This window comes from Antennarius striatus, chromosome 21 (assembly GCF_040054535.1).
Source record: "Antennarius striatus isolate MH-2024 chromosome 21, ASM4005453v1, whole genome shotgun sequence".
NCBI lineage: Eukaryota > Metazoa > Chordata > Actinopteri > Lophiiformes > Antennariidae > Antennarius > Antennarius striatus.
Genome location: NC_090796.1, coordinates 11,337,143 through 11,359,685, shown reverse-complemented (window position 1 = coordinate 11,359,685; position 22,543 = coordinate 11,337,143). Strand labels below are relative to the sequence as shown.

Here is a 22,543-nt window from a genome sequence, read left to right as displayed (position 1 = left end):
AATTCATGGTTTAAGGTAAGAATGCATAGGATTTTGAAATCTTAATAGCATCAGACATTGACATGGTCATTAGAGTGTCATTAGAGTCACTTCAGTCATGTCTCACTCATGAAGTAATAAAGCATTCATAGAATGAGCTGGAGCTGGAGGAGCTGGAGTCTATCCCAGCTGGCATAGAGCGTGAGGCGGGGGACACTCCAGGCACGACGCCAGTACACAGCGGGAATTTAGTTTCAATAAAATTTTATAAAAGTGTCAAAATATATTGTAATATGTGTTGATAAGGCTTTAAAAATATATTAAAAATAAAAAACATACAATATACAGTACAACACAATATACATTAATACAATATTTTATATAAAGTTTACATGTTTGAATAGAATTTAATCAAATTGAGGTAATTGCACAACTGGGAACAAAGGATATCTGACAAATTCAACAAAAATGAATTGAATTACACTTTGAAGGCACTTTTGAAGTTCAGTGCAAAATCAGATACAGAAATAATAACATCACTTTTCCTGTTACTCTATTTTACCCAATTTCTGGTATCTTAAGTGATTTTTTCCAATAGGTATATCATATGATTTTATTTATGTCTGGTGTTATCAGGTAGCATATCTTCTACGTTGCAGTTTGTAGTGATGCAGGAGTTCCTGGTGGCTCTTCTTCTGCCTGTTCTTCGTCCTGAGACCAGCTGGCCTCGGAACGTCTCCTCGAGATGAAGCCCTTCGGCTTCCTTAGGAAGAATCACAGAAAAGTCATAACTTGAACACAGACAAATATTGCAGTCATTGCAACAATTATTCATTTGTAACTGTAATGGACAATGTAGAAGCAAAGGAATTTGGTAAATAAATACTGAGGGAAGAATTTTTTATGTCACTGACGTGTTTCACAGTGTGGTCCTTCATAGCCTTTGCACTGACAACGGAAACTCTGACCAAACAGGATGCAGACCCCGTCATTCATACATGGGTTGGGCTTGCACAGGTCAACCGGCAATTTAGCCTCTAATAGATACAAATTGAACAGGAAACATGTTATTCTGTCAATAAATTACTGTAGGTGTTCCAAAGCTGAAAAGTCAATATATTCTCACCTGAGCACAACATCTGTACTACCACATCCTCAAAGTACTTGAGATCTTCGTAAGATGGCACTGAGATCATGTATTCCCCTGAACCAGCAATCTGCAGCAGGCTCTCTTTCAACACATCTCCGATACCAACCACAAAAAGTGAAACTCCGTTGTCTCTTATTTTCTGAGCCGGAACAATAGCATCATCACCACCTGAACCATCTGTCAACACCACTACAGCCTTGTTTACTCCTGGCCGTGCCCCTTTTGCCACTGTCAGGATACTGGAGTGGACGTGGAGTAAAGCTGCACCTGTTGAGGTCGCTCCTCCTATATAGCTTGCATCATCTATAGCCTTCATAACAGCAGAGCCAGTATCATGAGTGTCCAGGTTGAAGACAGTGGTAGGCCTCCTACCATAGACCACAAGTGCAACTTGTGCCACATCACGATTTATGTCAAACAGGACAGTCAGGCTGCGCACAAAGTCGAGCAAGGTGGAAAAGTTATCAAGGCCGACACCACTTGAAGCATCCAGGGCAAACACCAAGTCGATTGCCTGACCCAGACAACCTGAAAAACAAATAAAAAAGTAAGCAAGTACAGTTTCTTTTTGTATGTTTTTAAGTGAACTCCGCAGCGCTCATACACAGTACCTTGTGTATCTACGCTGCAAATCTTAGCCTTCAGTTCAGGAATCTTGGCACTGAACTCAGGTGATGTGTAAGTAATAGTTCTCTGGGGATTTCCTGTGATATTATTCAGTTGTCCTTTTAAGTATTCTGGACCCACCCCTATCAGGAAGATCTCTCTGTCTCGTGCATATTTAGAGGCCTCCAAAACATCATCCACCGCAGAAGTGGCGGTGATCAGCGCCACCACACGTGGTAGATCATCAGTGATGTCCGCATAAACCGGCGCGCTCACAAAGCCATGACGTGTGACATAGCGAAGTGCCTGGCCTGTACGTGTCTCGCCGCCGATCAGCTGAAGTTCCTCCACGGCTTTAAGTAGTCCCCTTGTGTCTCCTTTGAACTTGCCTACATGGACTTCAACTTTGGTTTGCCCTCCAAATACGGCCAGGCCAACTTTGGTGGGGCTATCAGACCCAATCACAGCCTGCAGGAAGCGCTTTAAAAAAGACTTTAAGCGGAGGAAGCCCTCCAAGGTGAGAGTTGCAGAGCCTTCCACCAGGAACAACAAGTCCACTGAGCAATCCAGTGATAATGCAGGAGCTGGGGGGTTGGATTATGATGTCAAGTTATTCAGCATCTGCACCAAAGCCTACTGATGTCTAATATAAAGACTGTGTACAGACCACAATGTGGGTCTCCTCCGTAGCCGGGTGGACATGTGCAGTGGTAACCATCTGGACCGTCTGACACACATGTTCCACCATTCAGGCAGGGCTGAGAGTCACAGGGATCTATAGAACAGGGGTGCAAGAGAGAGAATGGTGGGAGGTAGTATGTATATAAAGGTCTCCTGCATATGAACAGGTACATTAACAGAAAGAAAGAGTTGTTACCTGCGCATATAGTCCGATGGCAGACTGTCTGGAGTCTCTTGTATGTCTTGCTGTACCTGCAACACACATGCTTCACATAAATAGTAGATCCAAACCAAAAATGAAGCTAACTGTATTTTAATTTTTTAGTCATGTTTCCATAATTTTCCAAATGTCTGATTACCTGATTTGCAAGAAGTTTAACATTGTAAAGTTGTGCTAAAATACTGTCCTACCATCACTGGTTTTTGGGATAGAGTTCAAAGTGAGAAAGAACATTTGCATTTGTGTGCACTTGCCTATAGTGTGGACAGAGAGATGTGTATGGGGAATACCCCCTGGCACTTTTCCAGCACATGAAATTCCCCTGCAGTTCTTTCACTGTCTCCAGTGTCTTCCTCTCACAGGGAAATGACTCCACCTGACAGCCTAGGAAGCAGGACAAAATAATTGAGCAGGGATATAAGAGGAGGGGGTAGAAGTACAAGCAAATAATTAGTACGTGTAGAAGTAATAATGGCCTTGAACCAGTAAAGTTTGCCAAGAACTCCCACCTTGAGGCGTGGCATTGCATACAGAGAAAGTGGTCAGTGTAGTGTACAAGCCATTAACAGCATCGTAGAAATGCTCTGCAAAGAAGACGTGGCTCTCCATAGGCTCACTGGCCAAAGAATGTAGCTCCTCCCATCTGGAAAATTAAAAATCAGAGACTTTTAGAAGTATTTTTCTCTAGATAAAGATTTATTGCTGGAAAAAACCACCATACCTGGGGTAGCGAAGCCCCACGGCAAACAAGACCACGCCTGTTTCTTTTAGTTGTTCAGCTGCCTGCACCACGTTACCCTGAGACCTCCCATCTGATAAGACAATAGCGATCCGGGTCACAGTGGAGGAGTTGTGGCCACCTGGGAAACCCTTCCTGAGCACAAACTTTAGAGCCAAGCCTGTCTGGGTGCTGCCTCCCCTGGGAGTTCAGAGTTTGATATCATATGTTATTGTTCAGACAAAAATTGAGATGGAACGATTAGAGAGCATGAACTCTGCCGCGAAGGCGAGAACAGTCAGAGAAGTATGGCCTATCACATCCAAAACAAACCATAGATCACTTTTATTGGGATTCTCCTTATAGTTCTTGGACTGGAAGATGTTGGCTGAGTTTCATCACTCAAGTGGTTCAGAATGAAAAAGCATTACAATTATATCTGTTCGAACCCCTCTTTTCATCAGTAGGTACACGACGAAATAATGAATTCTTGATAGTTCATAGAGATCGAGCATTGAGTGCTTATGTGAAAACATAAAGGTGTGAGTGTACTACAAATTTTGTCTGTCATAACAGCAATGCTCTCTTTGCTTGGATGGCAAAAATTCGACAACAGGGATTATTTTAACATCTGACATTTTGAAGCTTTATTTCAACAACTTAATGCATTGGCACCTTCAAATGACGTTTCTGTTTTATGTTCTACGATTCTGCTTGTAAAACAGACTGTGAGAACAAGCCAGACCTCAAGAGACTCATTTTTGTTTTTAGTGCATCGGGCAGACCTTAACAATTGATAAAAACTTGAGTTAAAAACTTGGGTAATTATGATCTTATGAGTTATGAGTTTCTGCAGCTGTTTTTCAGAAGAAAAAACATTTTTTTCCTCCAGTTTCCATGAGTTGAAGTACAAGTTCACAGAGTTTGTCTTTGCATGTTATTCCCCACAACTTATTCCCTGTAAAAAATTCACAGCGATGTCAGTGAGCATAATCCATTGACCAGACAGGTGAAACACATCAAGGTGCTGAATGAATCAGGGACTCCAAATCAGATTATAATACACATACATTATATGTTTGAGGATGAGACATAGACAAACAAACCTGTATGAAACCTTCTTCAAATGCTTCTGTAGCTCTTGTTTTGTTGTGTAAGAGTCCAGGGCGAACTCCAGCCGAGGAGTGGAACCAAACTGGATCAAGCCTACTCGTACCTGATAGAGGTTAGAGAAACATCAGTAACAAGTGACATGACACAAAGAAGAAGAGACAGAAAGGAATGGAAAGAAATCAAACCTTTTCTGGTCTGATGTCTAGTGCTTGACAGAGTTTGATTGCATAGTGTTTGGACCTTTCAAAGCTGCCCTTTCCTACACTGTAAGAACCATCCAATAGGAAGAGGATATCCATGGCTGCCGAGCACTGCATCACTTCCCATTGAAAGAAACACAGTTATAAACATGCGATATCAGCAAAATGATGTCCTGTCATCTTCAACATAATGAGAGGAAAACATGGTACGCATGCCAGAACCCATCTTTCTGTCTCTCAGAAGCAAAAAAAAAAAAAAGGATCACGCGAAAACACTTTTGCTCTCTCAGACATGCTTGTACTTGTTGGTGGTACAACTAATAATGAGTACTGCTGTCATGTCAGAGTGTGTGGCTGATTATGAAGAGGATCGTTAGAGATAAGGGTATCATGCCCCTGTCTTACTATCTGTCACTCATTCTATGGGAGAAGTCATCTACAAACATTTACTCCTGTTACAAAGACAAGACATGAACAGGGCCACCCATCTACTTCACAGGATTCTCCCAAAACCACATCTTCAGCTCCTGCATTGCTTTTCACAGCTCTTCCCACCAGCATCCCCCCCCCCCTTCTTTGAATTTTACTGCTTTGATATAGCCTGGATGTGACTAGCTGCACACTGTGTGGTGATGTAAACTCACGTTCTCCTGCTGAGTTGATCTTTACGATGTTCTCATGACTGGTTTGGATCTCCTGCACTGAGCTGCACTGCTGGACTAGGAGGAACAAAAACACAGGAGTAAAAAAGTGCTCTCAGTACAATACACAGGAAAAAAACTGAAAATTGGCTTCTAAATAGTTCCTGGCTCAGACTTTTTGTAAAAGTTTATAAGTTTTTCCCCATTAGATCCCTCCTTACCCTGAAATAAAACAAATTATTGTTCACTTCATGCAACATTTTTTCATATCTCATCAATTACAATTGTGAAAATCTAAAAAAACATACTTCTTAAAAAATCTGTAATTCTGTAACATTCCCCATGTTAACTGTAAGAAAATGGAAAATCTTTGGAAAATTTAAGTGAAAAAATATATGTGATTATCTTCTCAAAGCCAATGGAGTTCATTGACTCCTGCTTGACCCTTACTGAGAGATTATTTAGTTATCAAATCTTATAAGTGGACAACTGAAAAAGCCCATTGTTTCCCTCTATTCACTGAAAGGACATGGCCCTATTCAGGCACACATATATCCCAGAGAGGTGTGACAGGTCATGTGATTTCCTGTTCAGAATCCCATGACATGCATCAGTGTCCTTGGTAACTCTGACATGTCAGAGCTATTGAGTTATTTTAAACACACTAAAAAGATTCCCCTTGTGAAACAACAAAGCCCCCCGTCAACCCTCAGAATACAGAGGAAAACTGTCAGTTTGTTCCCATCTTTTTAACCACCATGCTTCAAGCTGTCCACCTTAGGATGATTAAGTGTCTGGTAATTTACCAAAAACAGGTGATCTGTCTTGTGGAGACTTCTGCAAGTGTCACAAAAAAGCAAAACTACAAAGGGACAAAAATGTTTAATGTACAGAAAGTTCAACAGAAAAAAGAACATGTCTGTCGCAGATAATTTAGTGCCAACATCGACTTTTTCCTCCTTGTCTTCTCAAATGTCTGTCAGTAGAGTTGTGCTGTTTTTGTAATACATTTTGTTAGTAGCAGAGTATTAACTGACTAATGGACTGATCAATACATCTTACATCCACTGCTGTGACTGTCATCATAACTATTTGATGAGAGTGACAAAAGGGCTCTGATGACTTGAATATGTGTATTTTTATGTCCATATGGGATCCTCAGAAGGTATGGACAAATAGAAAGGAGAATCAGTAAATAACAAAGAGAAACTCCTTTAACAATGAGGTTTGCCAGCAAATCTAAAGGCCCATTCTGAATTAAGTATGCATCTATACACAAGTTCTTTCTTAAATGACAACATCCTCTTAAGATAAATAATGACAAAAGACTCAAGGTCATTTCATATGCCCCTAATTCTAATTTAGGTTTTACCCTGAGGGCAGACTGAAGTTCAGCAAAGCAAAACGACTCCACATCTTTTACGGTTTCTGAATTAAAATGTTTTCCATGTTTTACTAATCTGCGGTCTTTGAGATATAATCACCTCGAAATTGGAGATTCAAAATAGAAGCAGCTTCTTTCCATCTGGGAAATGCAATTTGACAAACTGGATTAGATGCATAATGCACAAACAACTGAAGCACTAAAATGTGTTATTTGTGTTGTCAGCACAGGACGAAATGGGGGCGTCTTGAAAAGGTGAAAGAGTCTGGTTGGCTCAAGTTCAAAGTCTTAAAATGGCCACTAATAAATACTTCGGATGGCGCTAAAGCTGTCATTTCTGAACACAACTCAGATAATATATTGCCTCACAACTCCGGCCTATCACCTCAGGCACATACCAACAGCCTCAGGTCTGACAGAACCACAGAGAATATGCTTCATAAGTGATTTAAAATTTGACTCGCCTGGAAACAAGCATTATTTTAAGATTGAGGGGTAGGAAATAACTTTGAGGAGAAGATTATAGGAATTTTTCTTCATTACGGCCTTGACAGATTTGAGCAGTAAATATCTCAAAAAGCATCTTAGTCTTAGGAGCACCAACACGGTGCCTTTGGACATTCAGACTGAGCCAGGATAGCCATTTCTCTATACGTACTTTCCCGCTTTATGCTAAGCTAACAAGAAGAGCTGTGAATGTGGCATCCTCTCGTCTGAAAATAACAAACAAGCTCACTTCAACATATTTTCAAGTAACTGAATACAAACTGAAATCGGGCAAACTTAACACTCTGCAAATTGTCTGTTAAAAATTAATTAGAGCAGTTCTTGATCAAAGGGCTCTGAACACCACGGACACCCTCCCCCTCAACTGAAATCAAATGCAGAACTAAAACAAGAAAATCAATCAACTGACCTTGGAGAAGCAGCAGCGTTAGGAGGAGGGAGGGGTGGAACTGAAGGTGCATGTCGGGACACCTGGAACGATAACCAAGAGCTCACACTTAGCACAAAAATGTGGTGAGATACAGCAGAATGGAGGGAAAGATTATGTAGGAGATATTGAGATAAAAAAGGGTTTTAAACAAAGTCTCACCGGAGTCAATGAGTGACGCTTTGATTGACCCAGTAGCCTAGCAACTACAGGTATTCCCAAATCATTGTGGTAACATGCTTTTCATAATAATTGTTCAAAGTAGTGAGGGGCTAAGCCTTTCAAAGATGCCACTAACCCCTCAGTCGATATATTATCACAGATTAACCTCTCCAGCTGGAATATTCCATCCTTAAATGTATTTCACCTAATCAGTGTCTAGTCGCCAGTGTTCCAACATGAGGTGATGACATCCAGATTAAGCATATGTTTACAGAAAACTATAATAGGTTAAAAAAGAAAGGTAGAATATGTTGCCCTTGGAATTTTTTTGATTATATGACAAAAAAATTAGCATTCTGTTTAACTTTTGCTTTAAAACGTGTCTTGGCTATTGTTGACTCTACCGCCAGCCAACAACAAGTTGCCAAATTTTTCCACCTACAGGTCGAGTCATGAGACATCTAAGAGAATGGAATGAGGATACTGTTAGAATAATCATAATAATCATAATGTATAATATTTTGTATTCTTTGTTGAATCGTGTTAGTATGCTTAGGACACCTGTATAAGCAATATATTGTGAATTGTATGATTTTGATATAAATCAGTTTACCAGAGACTGTAAATCTAAAGGAGACAAGTGAAACTCAATGTTTATGTCTTCTACGGGAAGTGAAGCTCTGTCTCCCATGCCTTATATGATGAAACTTCCTGTTCCTATACACCATGGTTTGAGACTCCCTTCTCAAGCTGCAGAGGAGTCCAGAGCTGTACGTACAATCATGGTTCAAGACCAATGTAAAAGTTTTCTGGAGGCACCAAGAAACAAACCGAAGTGGGCGAGGAGAAAAATGCCCAATGACTGACAGATCCTGTGGGGGACAACCAGAATGATGCTAAAACTGCAACTTTTGCCATATGTACATTTTGTTTTGACACAAGTTGCACGTGGCTATTATGCCTATTGTTCTCTCACAGGTTAATAAAAAAATCTCTTCACCCCCCTGGTGTATACCAAAACTAACTACACCACACAAAGGAGTCCAGACACAGACACACATTTCTCTGACTTGAAACTAGCGAAAGGAACATCCTGTATTTTGTCTGAGTCACAGAGATAAGCAGTATCATGCTTTCATCTGTCAGATGCCTGTGTAGGCAGGAAGTCTGTTAGGACAGCGTGTTTTGGACAGGAACGTGTCAGATCATTTGTACAGGATGATGGTCATCCATGTTCATCTGGGACGTAGATTGACATTGCGAGGACTTGTACAGAATACGTGAATTATTTTAATGCATGGTCAGTTATAAAAACACTCAAGGCACTTCACCTCTGGCAAAGCTTGTGGGACAAGAAAAAAAAGCAGGTTTCCCGTTTTAATACAATTAAAATAAAAATATCTGACATCAAATTATCGATGTCAGCATTCCTGAACATTTTAAATTAAGAATCCCTCCTGCTTTACTCTGTTCATCTAGACTGAGGGCCTGCAGATAAGCTTTGATTAACTCTGTCTGCAGACAAGCTTGGCAATAATATCCCTTGTGTGGTTTAAGGGGTGGGTCAAAGGGGACCGACATGCAAGAGTCAGCCTCCTCACAGGTATAAAGCTCCATATTCCTGAGACAGAGATAGAATTGTGTGCAGGATGGAGAGTCTGGTTCAGTGGAGTCTGTGTGTCTCTGATGCAAATCTGCAGAGCGTCTGCAGATAGGTATCACCAGAGGTATTGTGACCTTTTATTACTGGTGGGGTAATGGGGGCACTATGAAGCACTCATGCATGCCTACGATGAAAGAAAAAACATACAGTACACTACACACACATGGAATCCACACACCTGTCTGAAAACTGCCTCTTCACAGGCATTCTCCCACCTCCTCCTTCCATCCCTCATCATTTGGCTTTCCACACGTTCTTCCTGTCAGACAAAATCCTGATGTTCTGTTTGGCTTTAAGTTTGATTTTTTTTTTTCTATGAAACACTTTCAGGACACAAAGTAGGTCACAAAGCAAAGCCATTTGGTGATGTAACATTTCAGGGATTGCTGACCTGAAGGAATAAACTTGCCGCTCTTTCTATAGAGGGATGTTATGCTTATTGTAACTACATCTGCACTACAAGGAAGATATTTAATGCAAGGTAAGATAGAAGTCTGAACCATAGATATGCCATCTGTTTTAAAGAGGTTGGCAGACAGAAAGTGTCTCTACTCTTGACGTCTATAATTATAAAGGAGTGCTCCTTTTTGGAACAACTTCATACAAAATCCTAAGATCCCTTAACCTGTGCTTGGAGGTGTGGCCCCTTTGGAAAACACGCAAAACAGTTTAAATTACTTTAGGTTGACTCACCTGAAACAGCCACTTTTGAACATGGAAACTTTTTTCCCCACTGTGCGACCAATGTCTGATTAAAAGCAACACCTAACTGCCAACACTTTGGTGTGCATTTACTGTAAGTGTGAGGATGTGTTGCATGAGCATACAAGCTGCAACACACAAAGGAGTGAAGCACCAACCTCCAGCGGGAAATTTATTTTTTCCTTTTTTTTCCCCCCACTATAAAACAAAAAAGGTGGACTAAAAATAAAATCTAAGCCATCCATAGTTAATCTGTATGCAGTTCTGTTTGCTATGGAAATTCTAACATCCAGTATGAAAAATGTATTCTAATTTATCCTCACTGAAGCATGCTTGTTTTCCTTACATCTCAAGTACAAATCTTTTACCTTCCAACATCTGGAAACTCTTAAAGATGTTAAAGTTCAAGATTGCATTGAGTCGGGGTCAGAAGTCATGACCCTAACATGCAACAGTAGACAAAATTTACTCAAGAAGAAAAGCACATTGATTTACGTCAACCCGCCTAAGTACTACTTAAGGAAGTGTTGATCTTTCATATCAGCTGCTATTAGTCAAAAGTACTTACTTGCAGTATTCGTATTTTATACTACTTCTTAAACGATAAAAATACTATATTTTACATTGCAATGCAATTTTCACAGCAGGCACAGATCAAGAGGAAATGATCAGCAGACGATCCGAGCAGAAGTTAAAAGTGAAGAGCATCCCTGACTGCTCCCTGATTCGGCTCTGGAACACAAAAATCCTTCGAAAAAGACTAAATTATTTCTTACCATTCGCTGTTCAACCGTGAATCTATCCGTTTAGAGGCGCTCCTCCACACAGATCGTCGTCTCCCGCGGTGGGATTCATCTGCTGGTGCGTTGCGCTCCGGACAGCAGCGCACCGGCTCCACCTCCTCGACATGCCCACCTCTGATGTACCTGCGCCCCGAACTGATCCACACAGGACGCGTGGGGCGAGTGTGGATACCTGAACTCTGTGGACTGCCCACGTTACATTTCGTTCCGTCTAGACACTATTACTGCAAATTTTAAGATCACACGATTATGAGTTACTTCAAAAACAATGAGCTTGTGGTTTGGACTGACATCAATTAGCTGAGGATGAGTTAATTTCCACGAAAGTTTCACAATCTTGGCCATTAAAAACAGACATACTTGAAGGTATGCTAGAAAATGTGTCAAATATTGATGTTGTTGGAAAGAAGGGAACTCCAATCTAAACATCTAAAATGTAGATGCTTCACACACACACACACACACCCTCAAACCCTCCAGTTGAGATTTATACAGCTATCTGAGATTAATGTCAATTTAGCATCTGACCAAATATGGTCACAATCTCACCTGGTGTTCCCGAGGCATGGTGTTAAACAAGTGTTTTTGAAGATTAGTGTCAGATGTAATGAAATGTACTCAACGTAATCTTGAAATACTTAAATTTATCAAAATGGGATATGGGATTTCATCTGTTCTTTTTTGAGTCCAAGTGGAAGAAATTCCCTTTGTGCATAAATCATCCTTGCAAGAATGGATAAAAAGGTACAAATCTTGAACCTTAAAACATCCCTCCAGCCATGACTGCCATCAGAAGAGGTATAAAAAAGAACCACAGTACTCAATCCAATTATCACAGAACCTTTATGTAAAACAAAAGTCAATCAGACCGGAGATCCGACCAGAACAGGTGAACAGGAACAACAAATGAAAAAGTGACAGGAGTCACTTACCAAATAATGCCTGTGAACAGAGCGGCCAAACAGTGAAACGACAAAAAAATAAGACAAACTCAAGTTAACAGTTGGAGATGAAACAATGAGGAACACAAGTTATTACTGAAAGCTGTGTCACTTTCTCTGAAGGCCACATTGACAGTTTTCATGTTATAAAGAGAAAAAAAAGTCCTTGATTTAACTAGATCGGGAACAAAGCTGTAATGTCTAGAAGCATTTGTTAAATCTTATTTTTGTCCAACTAACTGCTCAATGAGGGAAAGCTGCATCCGCGCCAGCTGTTCCAGGACATCAATCTGTCAAGAAAGAAGTTAAGAAAGTTTAAGTTTTTTAAAAACTTAATTAATGGTAACAACCTGACCTGACTAACCCAACTAAAACAAACATGGATTTTTAAAACTACAAGTCAAACCAGCTCTGACCTTAGTCTTCAGGCTCAGACAGCAGCAGCCAGTGGTTGGAGGTTCTAGAATTCAAATATAAAGTCAATATTCTACAATCACTAATTACAGAACCAGTTAGGCAGTCGCAGATCATGTCCTTGCTATAACGCATACATACCAGCAGTATGAATAGGACTGGTACATGGAGGCTCTATTTGCACAGCAATTTTCTGAACGTGACCTTCTGTGAAACAAAATATCTTGACATCTTTTCCTCTTCTGTAGCACTTTATCCAAGGTCTTTTTTTATTTATTGATTAATCAGTTAGGAAAATGAAGAGATTCATCTACAACTGAGCCAATCATTATTAACCTGTTTTTCCCAGAAGTTAAACCTAATCAGACACTTAATACGAAATACCAGAATTTAAAAATATGAGAAAATGTTAGAATAATTTGTTGAACGTTAACAATTCAAACTAGCAGCTGACTTTATAATGCCAAACAGTCACCAAACCAACCGTTGCATGATGCTGCGTTAGTTCCGTTGTTCTGCTTGGGAGTCCAGTGAGCTTGCTCTGGGGTCTCGGCTGGGGTGGTTTTATTGTCTGGCTCTTTCTGGGTTTTGGGTGCTTGTAGACACTCGGGTTGAACTTCAACGCTGGCACAACAGGTGCCAGCGCTTGAGTTCAACCCGATCGACAGTCTCACCCTGTCAATCTGTGGCTCCTTCTGGGTGGTGGATGGGTTAGGGTTACTTTTGGCCTGGGACTGTAGTGCATCCAGGATCAGAGCGGTGAGTTGCTTGCCTCCTTTCTCAGGCTGCAGAGCGAGTGAGATCACATTAGCAGAGCCATCAAATGACTCGGTGGTAGCAAAGACACCTTTTGACAGCAGGCTTTGAAAAATCTGATTAATTTCCTCTGGTCTCTTGGCAGGAAAGCGTTCTTTACCTGAAAACAGATGAATGAACTCAATAACAGTTATGAAGATCCAAATGATCATAAATTCATTAACCACCACCAATTTGTTCACTTGTTTCACAGGTATACTGTGGCTTGTAAGTGGAACATTTCCTGAAGTTTGGTGTGCACAACTTTTTTCTAAATCTATAAATAATTTATAGAATGTAATTTTAGTTTTCTGTGCATGTGTGCATTTTTATATGCATCCTATGTACTGTTATAAAATAATTACAAAGAAATCTTGCAGTTGCCCATGAAATAACATTAGAGGACACAATTGGCGGCTCTTTCGACTTACCGGTGAGACTGCAGCGAGTGATCTGAAAGGGCAGCTGCAGCAGATGCATGGGAATGGGCAAGATACGGGAAATAGGCACTTTCTCTGTGTTTCCATAATCAGCATAGATGACGCTCACCTCAGTCTCACCCACCTCCAGGACAACTGCACGATACCAATTATTATCAGCTAAAAAAGAAAAAAAGAGAATGAAAATTGTCAGTGCATTAATGGATTTACTAGGTTTGGATAGTAAATGAAAAGACATTAAATGCTGTAATATATACAAATTGTTAACACTTTGTATGTGGCTGTTATTATGTAATGCTTCCACAAAACCCTTGAATCCAGCCTTTATGTCCTGAGGAGGATGCCCTTGACAGCTGTCCTTTAAAAGTGAGCCACCAGTAGCCAAGACCCTGAAGGCTGAAAACTCCATTAAAACGGACCCTGTTGTTAACTGTGGAATGTTCACCAAGCTATAGTCTCCTACTTGCATGCTGTGTTTAAAGAAGAGCCAGTCCTGTGCCCGCTTCTACACGTGCTGTGTAATTACATCTACCAGCAGACACAAAATTACCAGCTTAGGTTTGCTTGAACAACAACTGCAGGTGGGGTCTCAACCGAAGCCAGCAAACAGGCATAAAACTGGATGGAGGAACGACAGAAAGCATATATAATAGCAGATTGCACGTGTCTCCCGTTGGGTGAAAAGCTAAGTAACAGATTAGCTTATCTGTCTTTAGGATGAGCGTGAATGATGCTGTTTGTCTGATGGGGTTTTCCATTGCTGCCAGTATCTAATTTTCTTATAAAATATGTAGTTCTGTTACAAGAAATCCCCCTTTGTTATATTCCAACAAGACTATCACACCACAAGGTTAAATTAGCCTCAGGAGCTCCATGCATATCCAAATGTCTATACAACTACCTGGCAAAAAAGACCAGCAATAAGAGTGTAAGTCTGAACTTACTCTTGTACGAAATACAATTTGTGAAATCATGAGGATGCTCCTCACCAGAGAACTGGGCACAGCAGGCAGCCCCAGGAGCTGGTCTGCTGCTGACAGCAGAGGATAAAGAGACCTTGTTGCAGTAGGTGGTAAGATCTGTCATCAAACCCTGAAGTTCCTCCTGGCTCACTGTGAAACAAAAAACAATTAGAAGAGTTTAATCCTTCTTTTTTTTTTGGCTTCTTCTTAGATGTGGGCATGAGTGACAGTCCTTACCCTGTTTGGGAAAGAGCAGGTAGAACAGAGAGGGACTGATGCCAGCTGCAATGTAGGGTTGAAAGGTTTCGTTGAGAGGCAGCTTCACTGTGTCCCAGTCTACTGGGAAAGATGGGGCTAAAACAAGATAACAGCAAACTATTTTAATCACATCCCTCAAACCATTAAATCAATGAATTTCGTCTTTAGCACACCGACTATGCAGCTGACCTTCTGATAGTGTTGCAGCCGTTGCAGTAACTGTTTCTTTAGAACTGGCTCCGGTGTAATTGGACATTGGCGTATTTATTTGGCTGAAATTGTCTCCTTTGACTTTTTTTCGGTGTCTGTCTTCAGAACCTGTGGTTATATTTGTCTCTTTGGAAATTCCTCCAGGAGCTTTGGCAAGTTGCTTCGAGATAAGGGCAGCTGCCACATCCTGCCCTCTGCTCTTCAGCTTTACACAGTACCCTTGTTCAGAGACAGAAAGGACACTAGCAGAGAGCTGCTGACCCACAACCAGAGTCTGGAACCCCAGCACAGCTTCACTGCTCCACTCAGATCCCAGGGGCTCAGCACCTAGATCCAGGCACAAATGTACAAACCTTGTATGAGGTGAAATAATAACTTTTTTGAATTTATCCAAAAAATACTTAAAGGTATAACACTAGAGTTTTTCATCTTCCCTCTGTCTTGCATGCGCACGATACCTGCAAGGCTGCAGCTAATAGCCTGAAAGGGTAGAGTGAGGAGTCCAGGTGTTATGGATCGAAGTAACTTCTTTTCCAATTGCATGGAGTGACCAACATCAAGGAATTTCACAACCGCCTTGTCTTCAGAGAGCTCTTTCACCATAACACGATGCAATGGTCCATCAGCTAAGGAGGAAACCAATGTTACGCACAACTGAAACCCAGAAAACAACCAAACTGTGGTTGCTGGTGTCAGCGTGTATCCCAGCTGGAGATACATGAAGTAATCTCACCAGGAAACATGACACAGCAGGGCTCTCCCACTTTGGGCTCAAAAGCTGAGGAATCCACCTTACAGTGCTCGTTCAATGCAGCCTCCAGCTCCATCAGCCGCTGATGGTCTGCAAAAAAACATGAATTATTTTTAGTGAAGAAACTTTATTTTTTCAAGGATGTGCTGGTACTCTGGTATGATTAGAGTGACTAACATCCCCTGAAGAGGATAACAATGTTAAGCTTGTCATCTGCCACTGACAGCAATCCCATTAGAACAAATACCCCTTATTATCGATATCATTCAACAATACCTGTAGGGTTATCGATGTAGCAGTGAAACTCATGAGGGTTCTTCACGTCGCTGATGTGTAGGGATACTGTCTGGCCATCAGAAGGAATGCTCGCATATGACCATACCAGATGCTCACAGGCTGGAGTAGACACTGAGAACATTCAAACACACACACACGCAAGAACGCACGCAAAACATTAAATTTATTAATTATGCAGTTGATCTAACATTAAGTAAATATTCAAAATTCACTACTGAAAAATGTTAAAACAGTTATAATCATTTGAAACAAATTCTTAAAAGGGGAACAATCACTGCTTGATTTTGATAATTATTTCTTGTGTTTAAAAAAAATTTTAGAGAATTTTAATGTCAACCAACTGAAATTGGTGTGGTCAGCCTGCTGGTTACTACTTCGGATGATAGGAGCAGAAAAACCAGCCGAGCTCAGCAGCTCGGCTATGTCGGCCTGAGGATCACTGCCCTTGTCAATCATGGCCACCAAAGCCCTGCCCTCCAGCTCTCCCTGGATCTCAACCCACAGTATTCTGTTGGACACCCTTCTCTGCAGGGCAATCACACACTCCTCTGACCAGCTCTCCCCAGCAGGTTGCACGCCTAAAAAGAAAGATGGATGTCAGGTTTTGAGAAAAGAAACCTTCGTTCAAGGGCACTGGCACTACTATCATTCCAATAAAAGGAAAGAGTACAGGCAAAAATGTTTTTATTCGGCTGACATTACACTAATATAATACTGTAAACAAGTTAATTTGGGTTGTTTTCATTTTAAAAAGTTGCTTTACTGCAAAATTCATTGAAAACAACTGTGTGATCGTGACTGTGTAAGCAGCTATCAAACACACTAGAAGTTCTAGCCATATAAAATAAGCTTCACAACAAAACTATTACCTGCTAGAGAACAAGGCATAGCCTGCATGGGCAGCGACAGCAGTGAAGGACTGATGGGTTGTAAGTGGCTTAAATCCACCTCTTCAGAGTTACCAAAGTCAAGGTAGCCAATACAGACATGTTCCTCAGATGAATAAGCCAGAATCTTTGCCCTGTACCACTGCTTGTCCTCTGGAAGAAACACACTGACCTCTGAGCGGGACATCAGAGATATTGCATTTGATAACTGGATGTGTAAGAGTCTTAAAATTAGAGACAATATGCTCATTTTGAGCCTGTAAACGCTTTCCAATTTAGTTCCTTTCACATGTGGGTCCATTTCAAATCTTTAGTACAAATATCCAAGATATTAATCCTGCTTTAACTGACATTTGGCTTAACTGACAATATAAAATGTTGTGCATTATTATTAGATTGTTTCCTTTATTGGATGGATAGCCCATTAGGCATCAATAACTAATCTGCTTGTGCTCCAAACTGCTGAAGGATGATGTATTCTCAAAACGTGCATTGTGTTGTACCTGAGAACTGAGCACAACAAACAGTGCCAGGGGCTGGTCTAAAGTTCTGGGGGGGGTTGGCCTGACAGCAGTGTTCCCTCAGCTTCAGCTGCAACTCCTGAATAACTCCTGCAAAACAAAAAGCTCTCAGGTTTAAGATACAGTATGTCCTCAAGTTGTGAAAGTACGCTGATGCTTCTTACCAGCGTTTTCCACCTTCTGCACGATTATTTCACTGGGCGACTGCAGGTGGGTCACCACAACAGCAAAAGAGTCGCCCACTGCCTGAGTCAGGGGCTTAGGTGGCTCAGCCCACTTGTTGTCATCCATTCCATCACAGAGACGCCTAAAGGTTTCCAAAGATGCATTCTCCATAGCTTCTGAGGAAATTCAAAATGTCATTGCTTCTTTTAAGCTGGTATCAAAACAAAACAAAACCTACGACTATGAATTGCTGCAAAGAACTCAATTTGCTGTCTTATTGTGACACGAGTGCCTGTAATATTTTTGGATAGGAATTTCATGACCAGTAGGATGCTTTATATATATTTTAAACAAATATCTACATTGCATATTTCAGTGAACTGTGCAGTCTGACACAAAAGACTGCAACCCTGGATTGCAGACTGATTTGAGATGGGAGAAAGAAGCTTACGAATTTCTTGCGGTGTTGGTGTTATGTCAATTGTTTCCTCTGCAGCATATCCTTGTTCAATGAGGAACATACTCAACAGCTTTCCTAAAAAACAGAGTTTTGTATTAATTGTGTTCAAAATCCTCCGAATAATTCACACTTCATCCACCACAAATAGATCCTTGTTTTTGAGCCTTCCCAACCTACCTACAGAAAGCATGATATCCACGACACGGATTTGACTTTTCTCAACTGTTGTCATGATTTTAACGGTCACAGTCTTATTGACCAGAAGCTGTCTCACAGCAATGCAGCATTTTTCTGACCATTTTCCACCCACAGGTACCACTCCAGCTATACGGCACTCCATTGCCTGGAAGTAATAGTTGTAAATGTTAGTGTCATTGTCGGTAGCTGTAAGACATTACAAATTGTCATGATGAACCTTATGTATTTTTAAACTGCACTTACCGTATTGGCCCGAATATAAGACAGTGTTTTTGCAATGAAATAAGACTGAAAAAGTGGGGGTCGTCTTACATTCGGGGTCTAGACATTGTACCCATTCACAACGCTAGATGGCGCCAGATATCTTTAAAGCGAATGCTGAACTTTACTCCCCAGGCCAAAGTGAACCCCTGTCACGAAGAAGAAAAATAAAAATAGCGGTAAAAAAGAAAAGATAAGAAAATAAGAGAAGAGATAACAGAAAATGGAGAAACGTAGCGATAATCTGGAGAAAAGTGGGTCGAAGACCGACCAGGTTAACCGGCAGCTGAGAAGTTATGATGCAAACTTCAGGATGATGGTGATAAATGAGGCAGAGTCTTCCAACAATTGAAAAGTGGCTGTGAAATATGTTGTCTCAGAGTGTAATGTACGGAGATGTAATTATTTTCTGTGTAAAAATTAAATTTGGTATTCAAAAAGTATTTTTCAAACTTGAGTCTTGAAAAAGGGGGTCGTCTTATAATCAGGGTCGTCTTATATTCAAGCCAATACAGTAGTTGTGTAAATGTCCTCTTACACATGGACAGAAAGGCTGGATATTAGCTGCCAGTGGCTTGATCCTGTCCACAGGGACGTCCTCTTCATTGCCAAAGTCGATGTAAAGGATACTAGCCGTTGTCCGGTCAGTAGACACATTCTGTGTCAGGCCTCGGTACCAGTTCTATGTACAAACGCCATGATGGCAAAAGACAAAATCCAAACCAATGTCTAAACACACACACACAATTGTGTCTTTTGTCATACAGACCGACAAGGCCTCACCAGGTCACAGGAGAACTGAACTGCGCACACCTCTCCCACATATGGTATATATGTTGTCGTTGAAGGGGACCTGTACATTTTCTCAAGCTCTGTGCTCACGGTTTGCAGATTTGTCAGCAGTTCCGGGATAAAGGGAAGAAGGAAAAACCTGCTAGGGCTGTAAAACTCTACAACAGATGCCTAAAACCACACACATAAGACAATGGCTTTTAGTATTCTTGTTATGTCAGTGTTTGCTTTCCAAGAAAACTGTCGCATACCTGCAGTTCTGTTCCCTTCATGACTTCAGGCATGCACAAGTTCTTCAAAAAGCTCTTCTGAGGGTTGGAAGCATCACACTAATTAAAAAATAAAAACACTGATGACAAATGTCTAAAAATAATATACTTTCAATTTCAGAATTTAGTTCTTGTATTAGATAAAGTAAAAAATACCTTAGACACAAGTGGGCCTGCACTCTCTCCTAATAATGACATAGTTTTGCCCTCTTTTTGCGTGTCTCTTCAAATAAAGAGAAGCGATTGAGATCACATCATCCATTAGTCATTAACAATTCAACTTATTGCTGCTGGCTAACAAACACACATGAAGGACTGGTTTTCATTGGCATTAGTAACTCATCAGCTGTCAGTAATGGGACTCCGGTATCAATAAGCTTACTTTGCAGGATGTGGGTCAACAGGCTTGCAAATGTGTCTGTGTGTCTTCCAGTCCTCTGTTTGGCATACTGCAGAGCAGTATGTTGTTATCTTGCAGCGTTTGCACCGAAAATTACCTATAATGTTATCAGATTCTAATTAGAAAGTGCTAGTTGCACCAAATTCAAAGAAAATTAGAAAAGTTAACAAGAGGCACTTTGCAAAAGTGTCTAAAATCATGACACCATGCCTCAAAATGACATCCACTTATTTTCATATGGTCACTTTTTGAAAAATACTTAAAAAACCAGATATGAATGTCTACAAATTTTGCCATGAATTGAAAACCAACAGGTATTGATCGTGGATTTGAGGTGGGGCTCATTTTGAACCATTTTCTATTGTACAGATATAATGATTTTCTTTCATTTCATCCATTGACTTTCCTCATTGACTAACTACTATATACAGGGTGTCCCCAAAAAATGTATACACCCTTAAGCAGCTGTAACTAAATTGTAGGTTTTTTGCAGATTAAATGCATTGAAGTTAATGATCCACAAGAAGTTTCCGGAAGACCATGGACAGTGAGAAGCCCCACAAAGAAGAAAGAGTACTGGAAACCATTCAACGAAATCCAACAACGTCTGTTGTCAACAGTGTCTGAACCAGAATGGATATCAGTTTGAAAGCAGATGGTGAAAAAACTGTTAAATGTTTGTAAATGCTTTTACATTTGGAAAATTATACAATTATGATAGGCACCTAGTTTATAATTATTTAAAGTGTGTATGCATATTTTGGAACACCCTTTATATCACTTCCCCTGTTATCAATATGTATTTTTCATGCACAATATCAATTACAAGTAAGCAAGGCAATCGATTGTAAATATCTGAAAGTAATAACCATTAGGTAAAAAGATGTTAAAATCTTCATCAAAACTTTCAGAGAAAAAATGCTACGTTTACAATCCAGCATTGTACTTTGTACTCTAATACATGTTTCTGACAGGTTAATATTCAGTTTCATAAGAGGACCGGTTTTTTTTAACATTCATTTGATCTGAAATGGAACACAACAAGATGCAGCCATAATCATAACCACATCAGCCTCAATGACTGACCTGGTCAGTAATCATAATCCCTTTTGGTATTACCTTGCTGACCACAATAGCTGCAAAGCTTTACTTGTGACATGGATCCTGACTCCTGTGAATACAAAAGAGATATTGCTGCTGATAAAAGATTTGAACAGAAAACACTGATCAATCTCAGATGAACTGTAAGTTTTCTTTACGTACCACAGATGTATCCCTGATGACTGGCGAGTTTACAGGACCTGAGAATAAAAACAACTTGTGTGAACACACAAATTCTGAGGTTGGAAGTGTTGTTTCCATCTTTGGGTGATTTGATAATGCCCCACCAGAGGGTGAGTAAGAAGGGAATTTTACTAGTGCATTTTAAGCATTCACTGTCAGTAATAACAATGTGATAGTTAAACTGTCCTTCCTCTGGATCTCATAGTCCACGTGGTAAGGATCACATTCAGTGAAAAAACCATCCACTTGGAGAAATTTCAGTGTGGTTTGAATTTCCCAGATTGCCATGATAAATTTATGTTTATTGTAAAATTTCAGACATTTCTGTTTTCATCATCATATTCATATATAACCTTGCAATGACAGATGAGACAGCCAGCAGGAATCTTCTTAATGACATTTGTTTTTAAGCTAACCCTCTTTATACCTCGTAACATTTTAATTTGATATTCTTCTTGATTTGTCTGATTTGTCTGTACGATTGTGTTTTAAACGAGACTGACAAAATTAAATGACTTAATTGTCTGATCATTATTGCCTTGACTTACCGAGTCCATTGGGGCTCACAGGTGCACCATTAGACGTGAAGACTTGTCCTGGAGGAGTCGACACGCTGAATCCAGCAGGACTTGTTAATGGTTTCCTTAGAGCCAAGCGAGGTCCGTTCGGAGAATATGACCTGATCATGATGGCAACTCTACGTCATAGAAAATAATATATTTAGTTCGGATGAAACGAACCGAACATGACTGCGACTGTCATGTAAGTTAAAGAGTTAAGTTAAGCGTCTTAAGACAACAACGTTTTTAAATACGCACTGCAAATGTCAAGTCGTGCTACTTTTAATGGTGATTGAAAGTTAGCTTGAAATGTCACCCATTAGCATTAAACAGCGGTAAACAAAGAAATGGTTGCGTAACACCTTCAATAACAAGCTCATATAATTACTTACTAGAAATATGTAAAATATTATACGACATAGACGTATTCCAATGACGTGAACTGGTATGGTATAATTTTAAATTCCCATCATTACCTGCGTGCACGTCCCACGTGCTCGTTGAGACGGTGGAGTATTACGCATGCGCAGTCTCCATAATTCAGAAGTAACGTATTCCTGTATCAAGAATAAATATTATTTTTTGTTGTTTTGAAAATGTTTGGATGAGTGGATATGGATTTGAAAAATGTTCATCGTATATTTTAAAAAAAACTTCTCACTGAAGGTTGAGTGCAAGTAATATCACTGGTATTAAACATACTGAACAGAGAGAATATGGAA

The 22,543-nt window shown here is 40.3% G+C and overlaps 2 protein-coding genes across 3 annotated transcripts; both read right to left on the bottom strand.

Moving 5' to 3' along the window:
- Positions 1–8: 8 nt before the first annotated feature.
- vwa2 (von Willebrand factor A domain containing 2) lies at positions 9–11,059 on the bottom strand. Of its 2 annotated transcripts, none has more exons than XM_068305196.1 (14): positions 10,930–11,059; positions 7,609–7,670; positions 5,312–5,386; positions 4,653–4,786; positions 4,461–4,570; positions 3,358–3,555; positions 3,146–3,279; positions 2,891–3,020; positions 2,613–2,668; positions 2,403–2,510; positions 1,741–2,319; positions 1,106–1,657; positions 894–1,016; positions 9–742 (listed from the first exon to the last, which is right to left on the bottom strand). In XM_068305196.1, exons 2-14 carry the CDS (start codon positions 7,658–7,660, stop codon positions 612–614), a joined length of 2,382 nt encoding a protein of 793 aa, XP_068161297.1. In that variant the 5' UTR covers positions 7,661–7,670; positions 10,930–11,059; the 3' UTR covers positions 9–611. The 2 variants fall into 2 exon arrangements, with proteins under 2 accessions (XP_068161297.1, XP_068161298.1); XM_068305197.1 differs by having other exon boundaries at positions 5,312–5,381; positions 10,930–10,990.
- An 829-nt stretch (positions 11,060–11,888) lies between these two features.
- Positions 11,889–21,948, bottom strand: tdrd1 (tudor domain containing 1). Its single transcript, XM_068306171.1, has 24 exons — positions 21,810–21,948; positions 21,241–21,278; positions 21,097–21,148; positions 19,960–20,074; positions 19,734–19,800; positions 19,560–19,637; positions 19,300–19,479; positions 19,055–19,198; positions 18,235–18,400; positions 18,049–18,132; positions 17,597–17,773; positions 17,415–17,522; positions 16,894–17,064; positions 16,366–16,602; positions 16,004–16,135; positions 15,710–15,817; positions 15,435–15,602; positions 14,956–15,303; positions 14,746–14,862; positions 14,536–14,658; positions 13,538–13,705; positions 12,796–13,227; positions 12,314–12,357; positions 11,889–12,187 (listed from the first exon to the last, which is right to left on the bottom strand). The coding sequence occupies exons 1-24, from the start codon at positions 21,946–21,948 to the stop codon at positions 12,119–12,121; spliced, it is 3,465 nt and encodes a 1,154-aa protein (XP_068162272.1). The 3' UTR covers positions 11,889–12,118.
- Positions 21,949–22,543: the final 595 nt, after the last annotated feature.

What these genes read in the sequence shown, in the direction of transcription:
- vwa2 (XM_068305196.1), bottom strand. Translation starts at nt 7,660, where the DNA reads ATGCACCTTCAGTTCCACCCCTCCCTCCTCCTAACGCTGCTGCTTCTC. An exon ending in TAGACATCAGACCAGAAAAG is followed by an intron (nt 4,571 to 4,652) that starts GTTTGATTTCTT and finishes AACCTCTATCAG; the next exon opens with GTACGAGTAGGCTTGATCCA. An exon ending in TTGAAGAAGGTTTCATACAG is followed by an intron (nt 3,556 to 4,460) that starts GTTTGTTTGTCT and finishes CTGAACTCCCAG; the next exon opens with GGGAGGCAGCACCCAGACAG.
- tdrd1 (XM_068306171.1), bottom strand. Translation starts at nt 21,948, where the DNA reads ATGATCAGGTCATATTCTCCGAACGGACCTCGCTTGGCTCTAAGGAAA. An exon ending in GTTGACCCACATCCTGCAAA is followed by an intron (nt 19,801 to 19,959) that starts GTAAGCTTATTG and finishes CTTTATTTGAAG; the next exon opens with AGACACGCAAAAAGAGGGCA. An exon ending in ACCAACACCGCAAGAAATTC is followed by an intron (nt 17,774 to 18,048) that starts GTAAGCTTCTTT and finishes GAATTTCCTCAG; the next exon opens with AAGCTATGGAGAATGCATCT.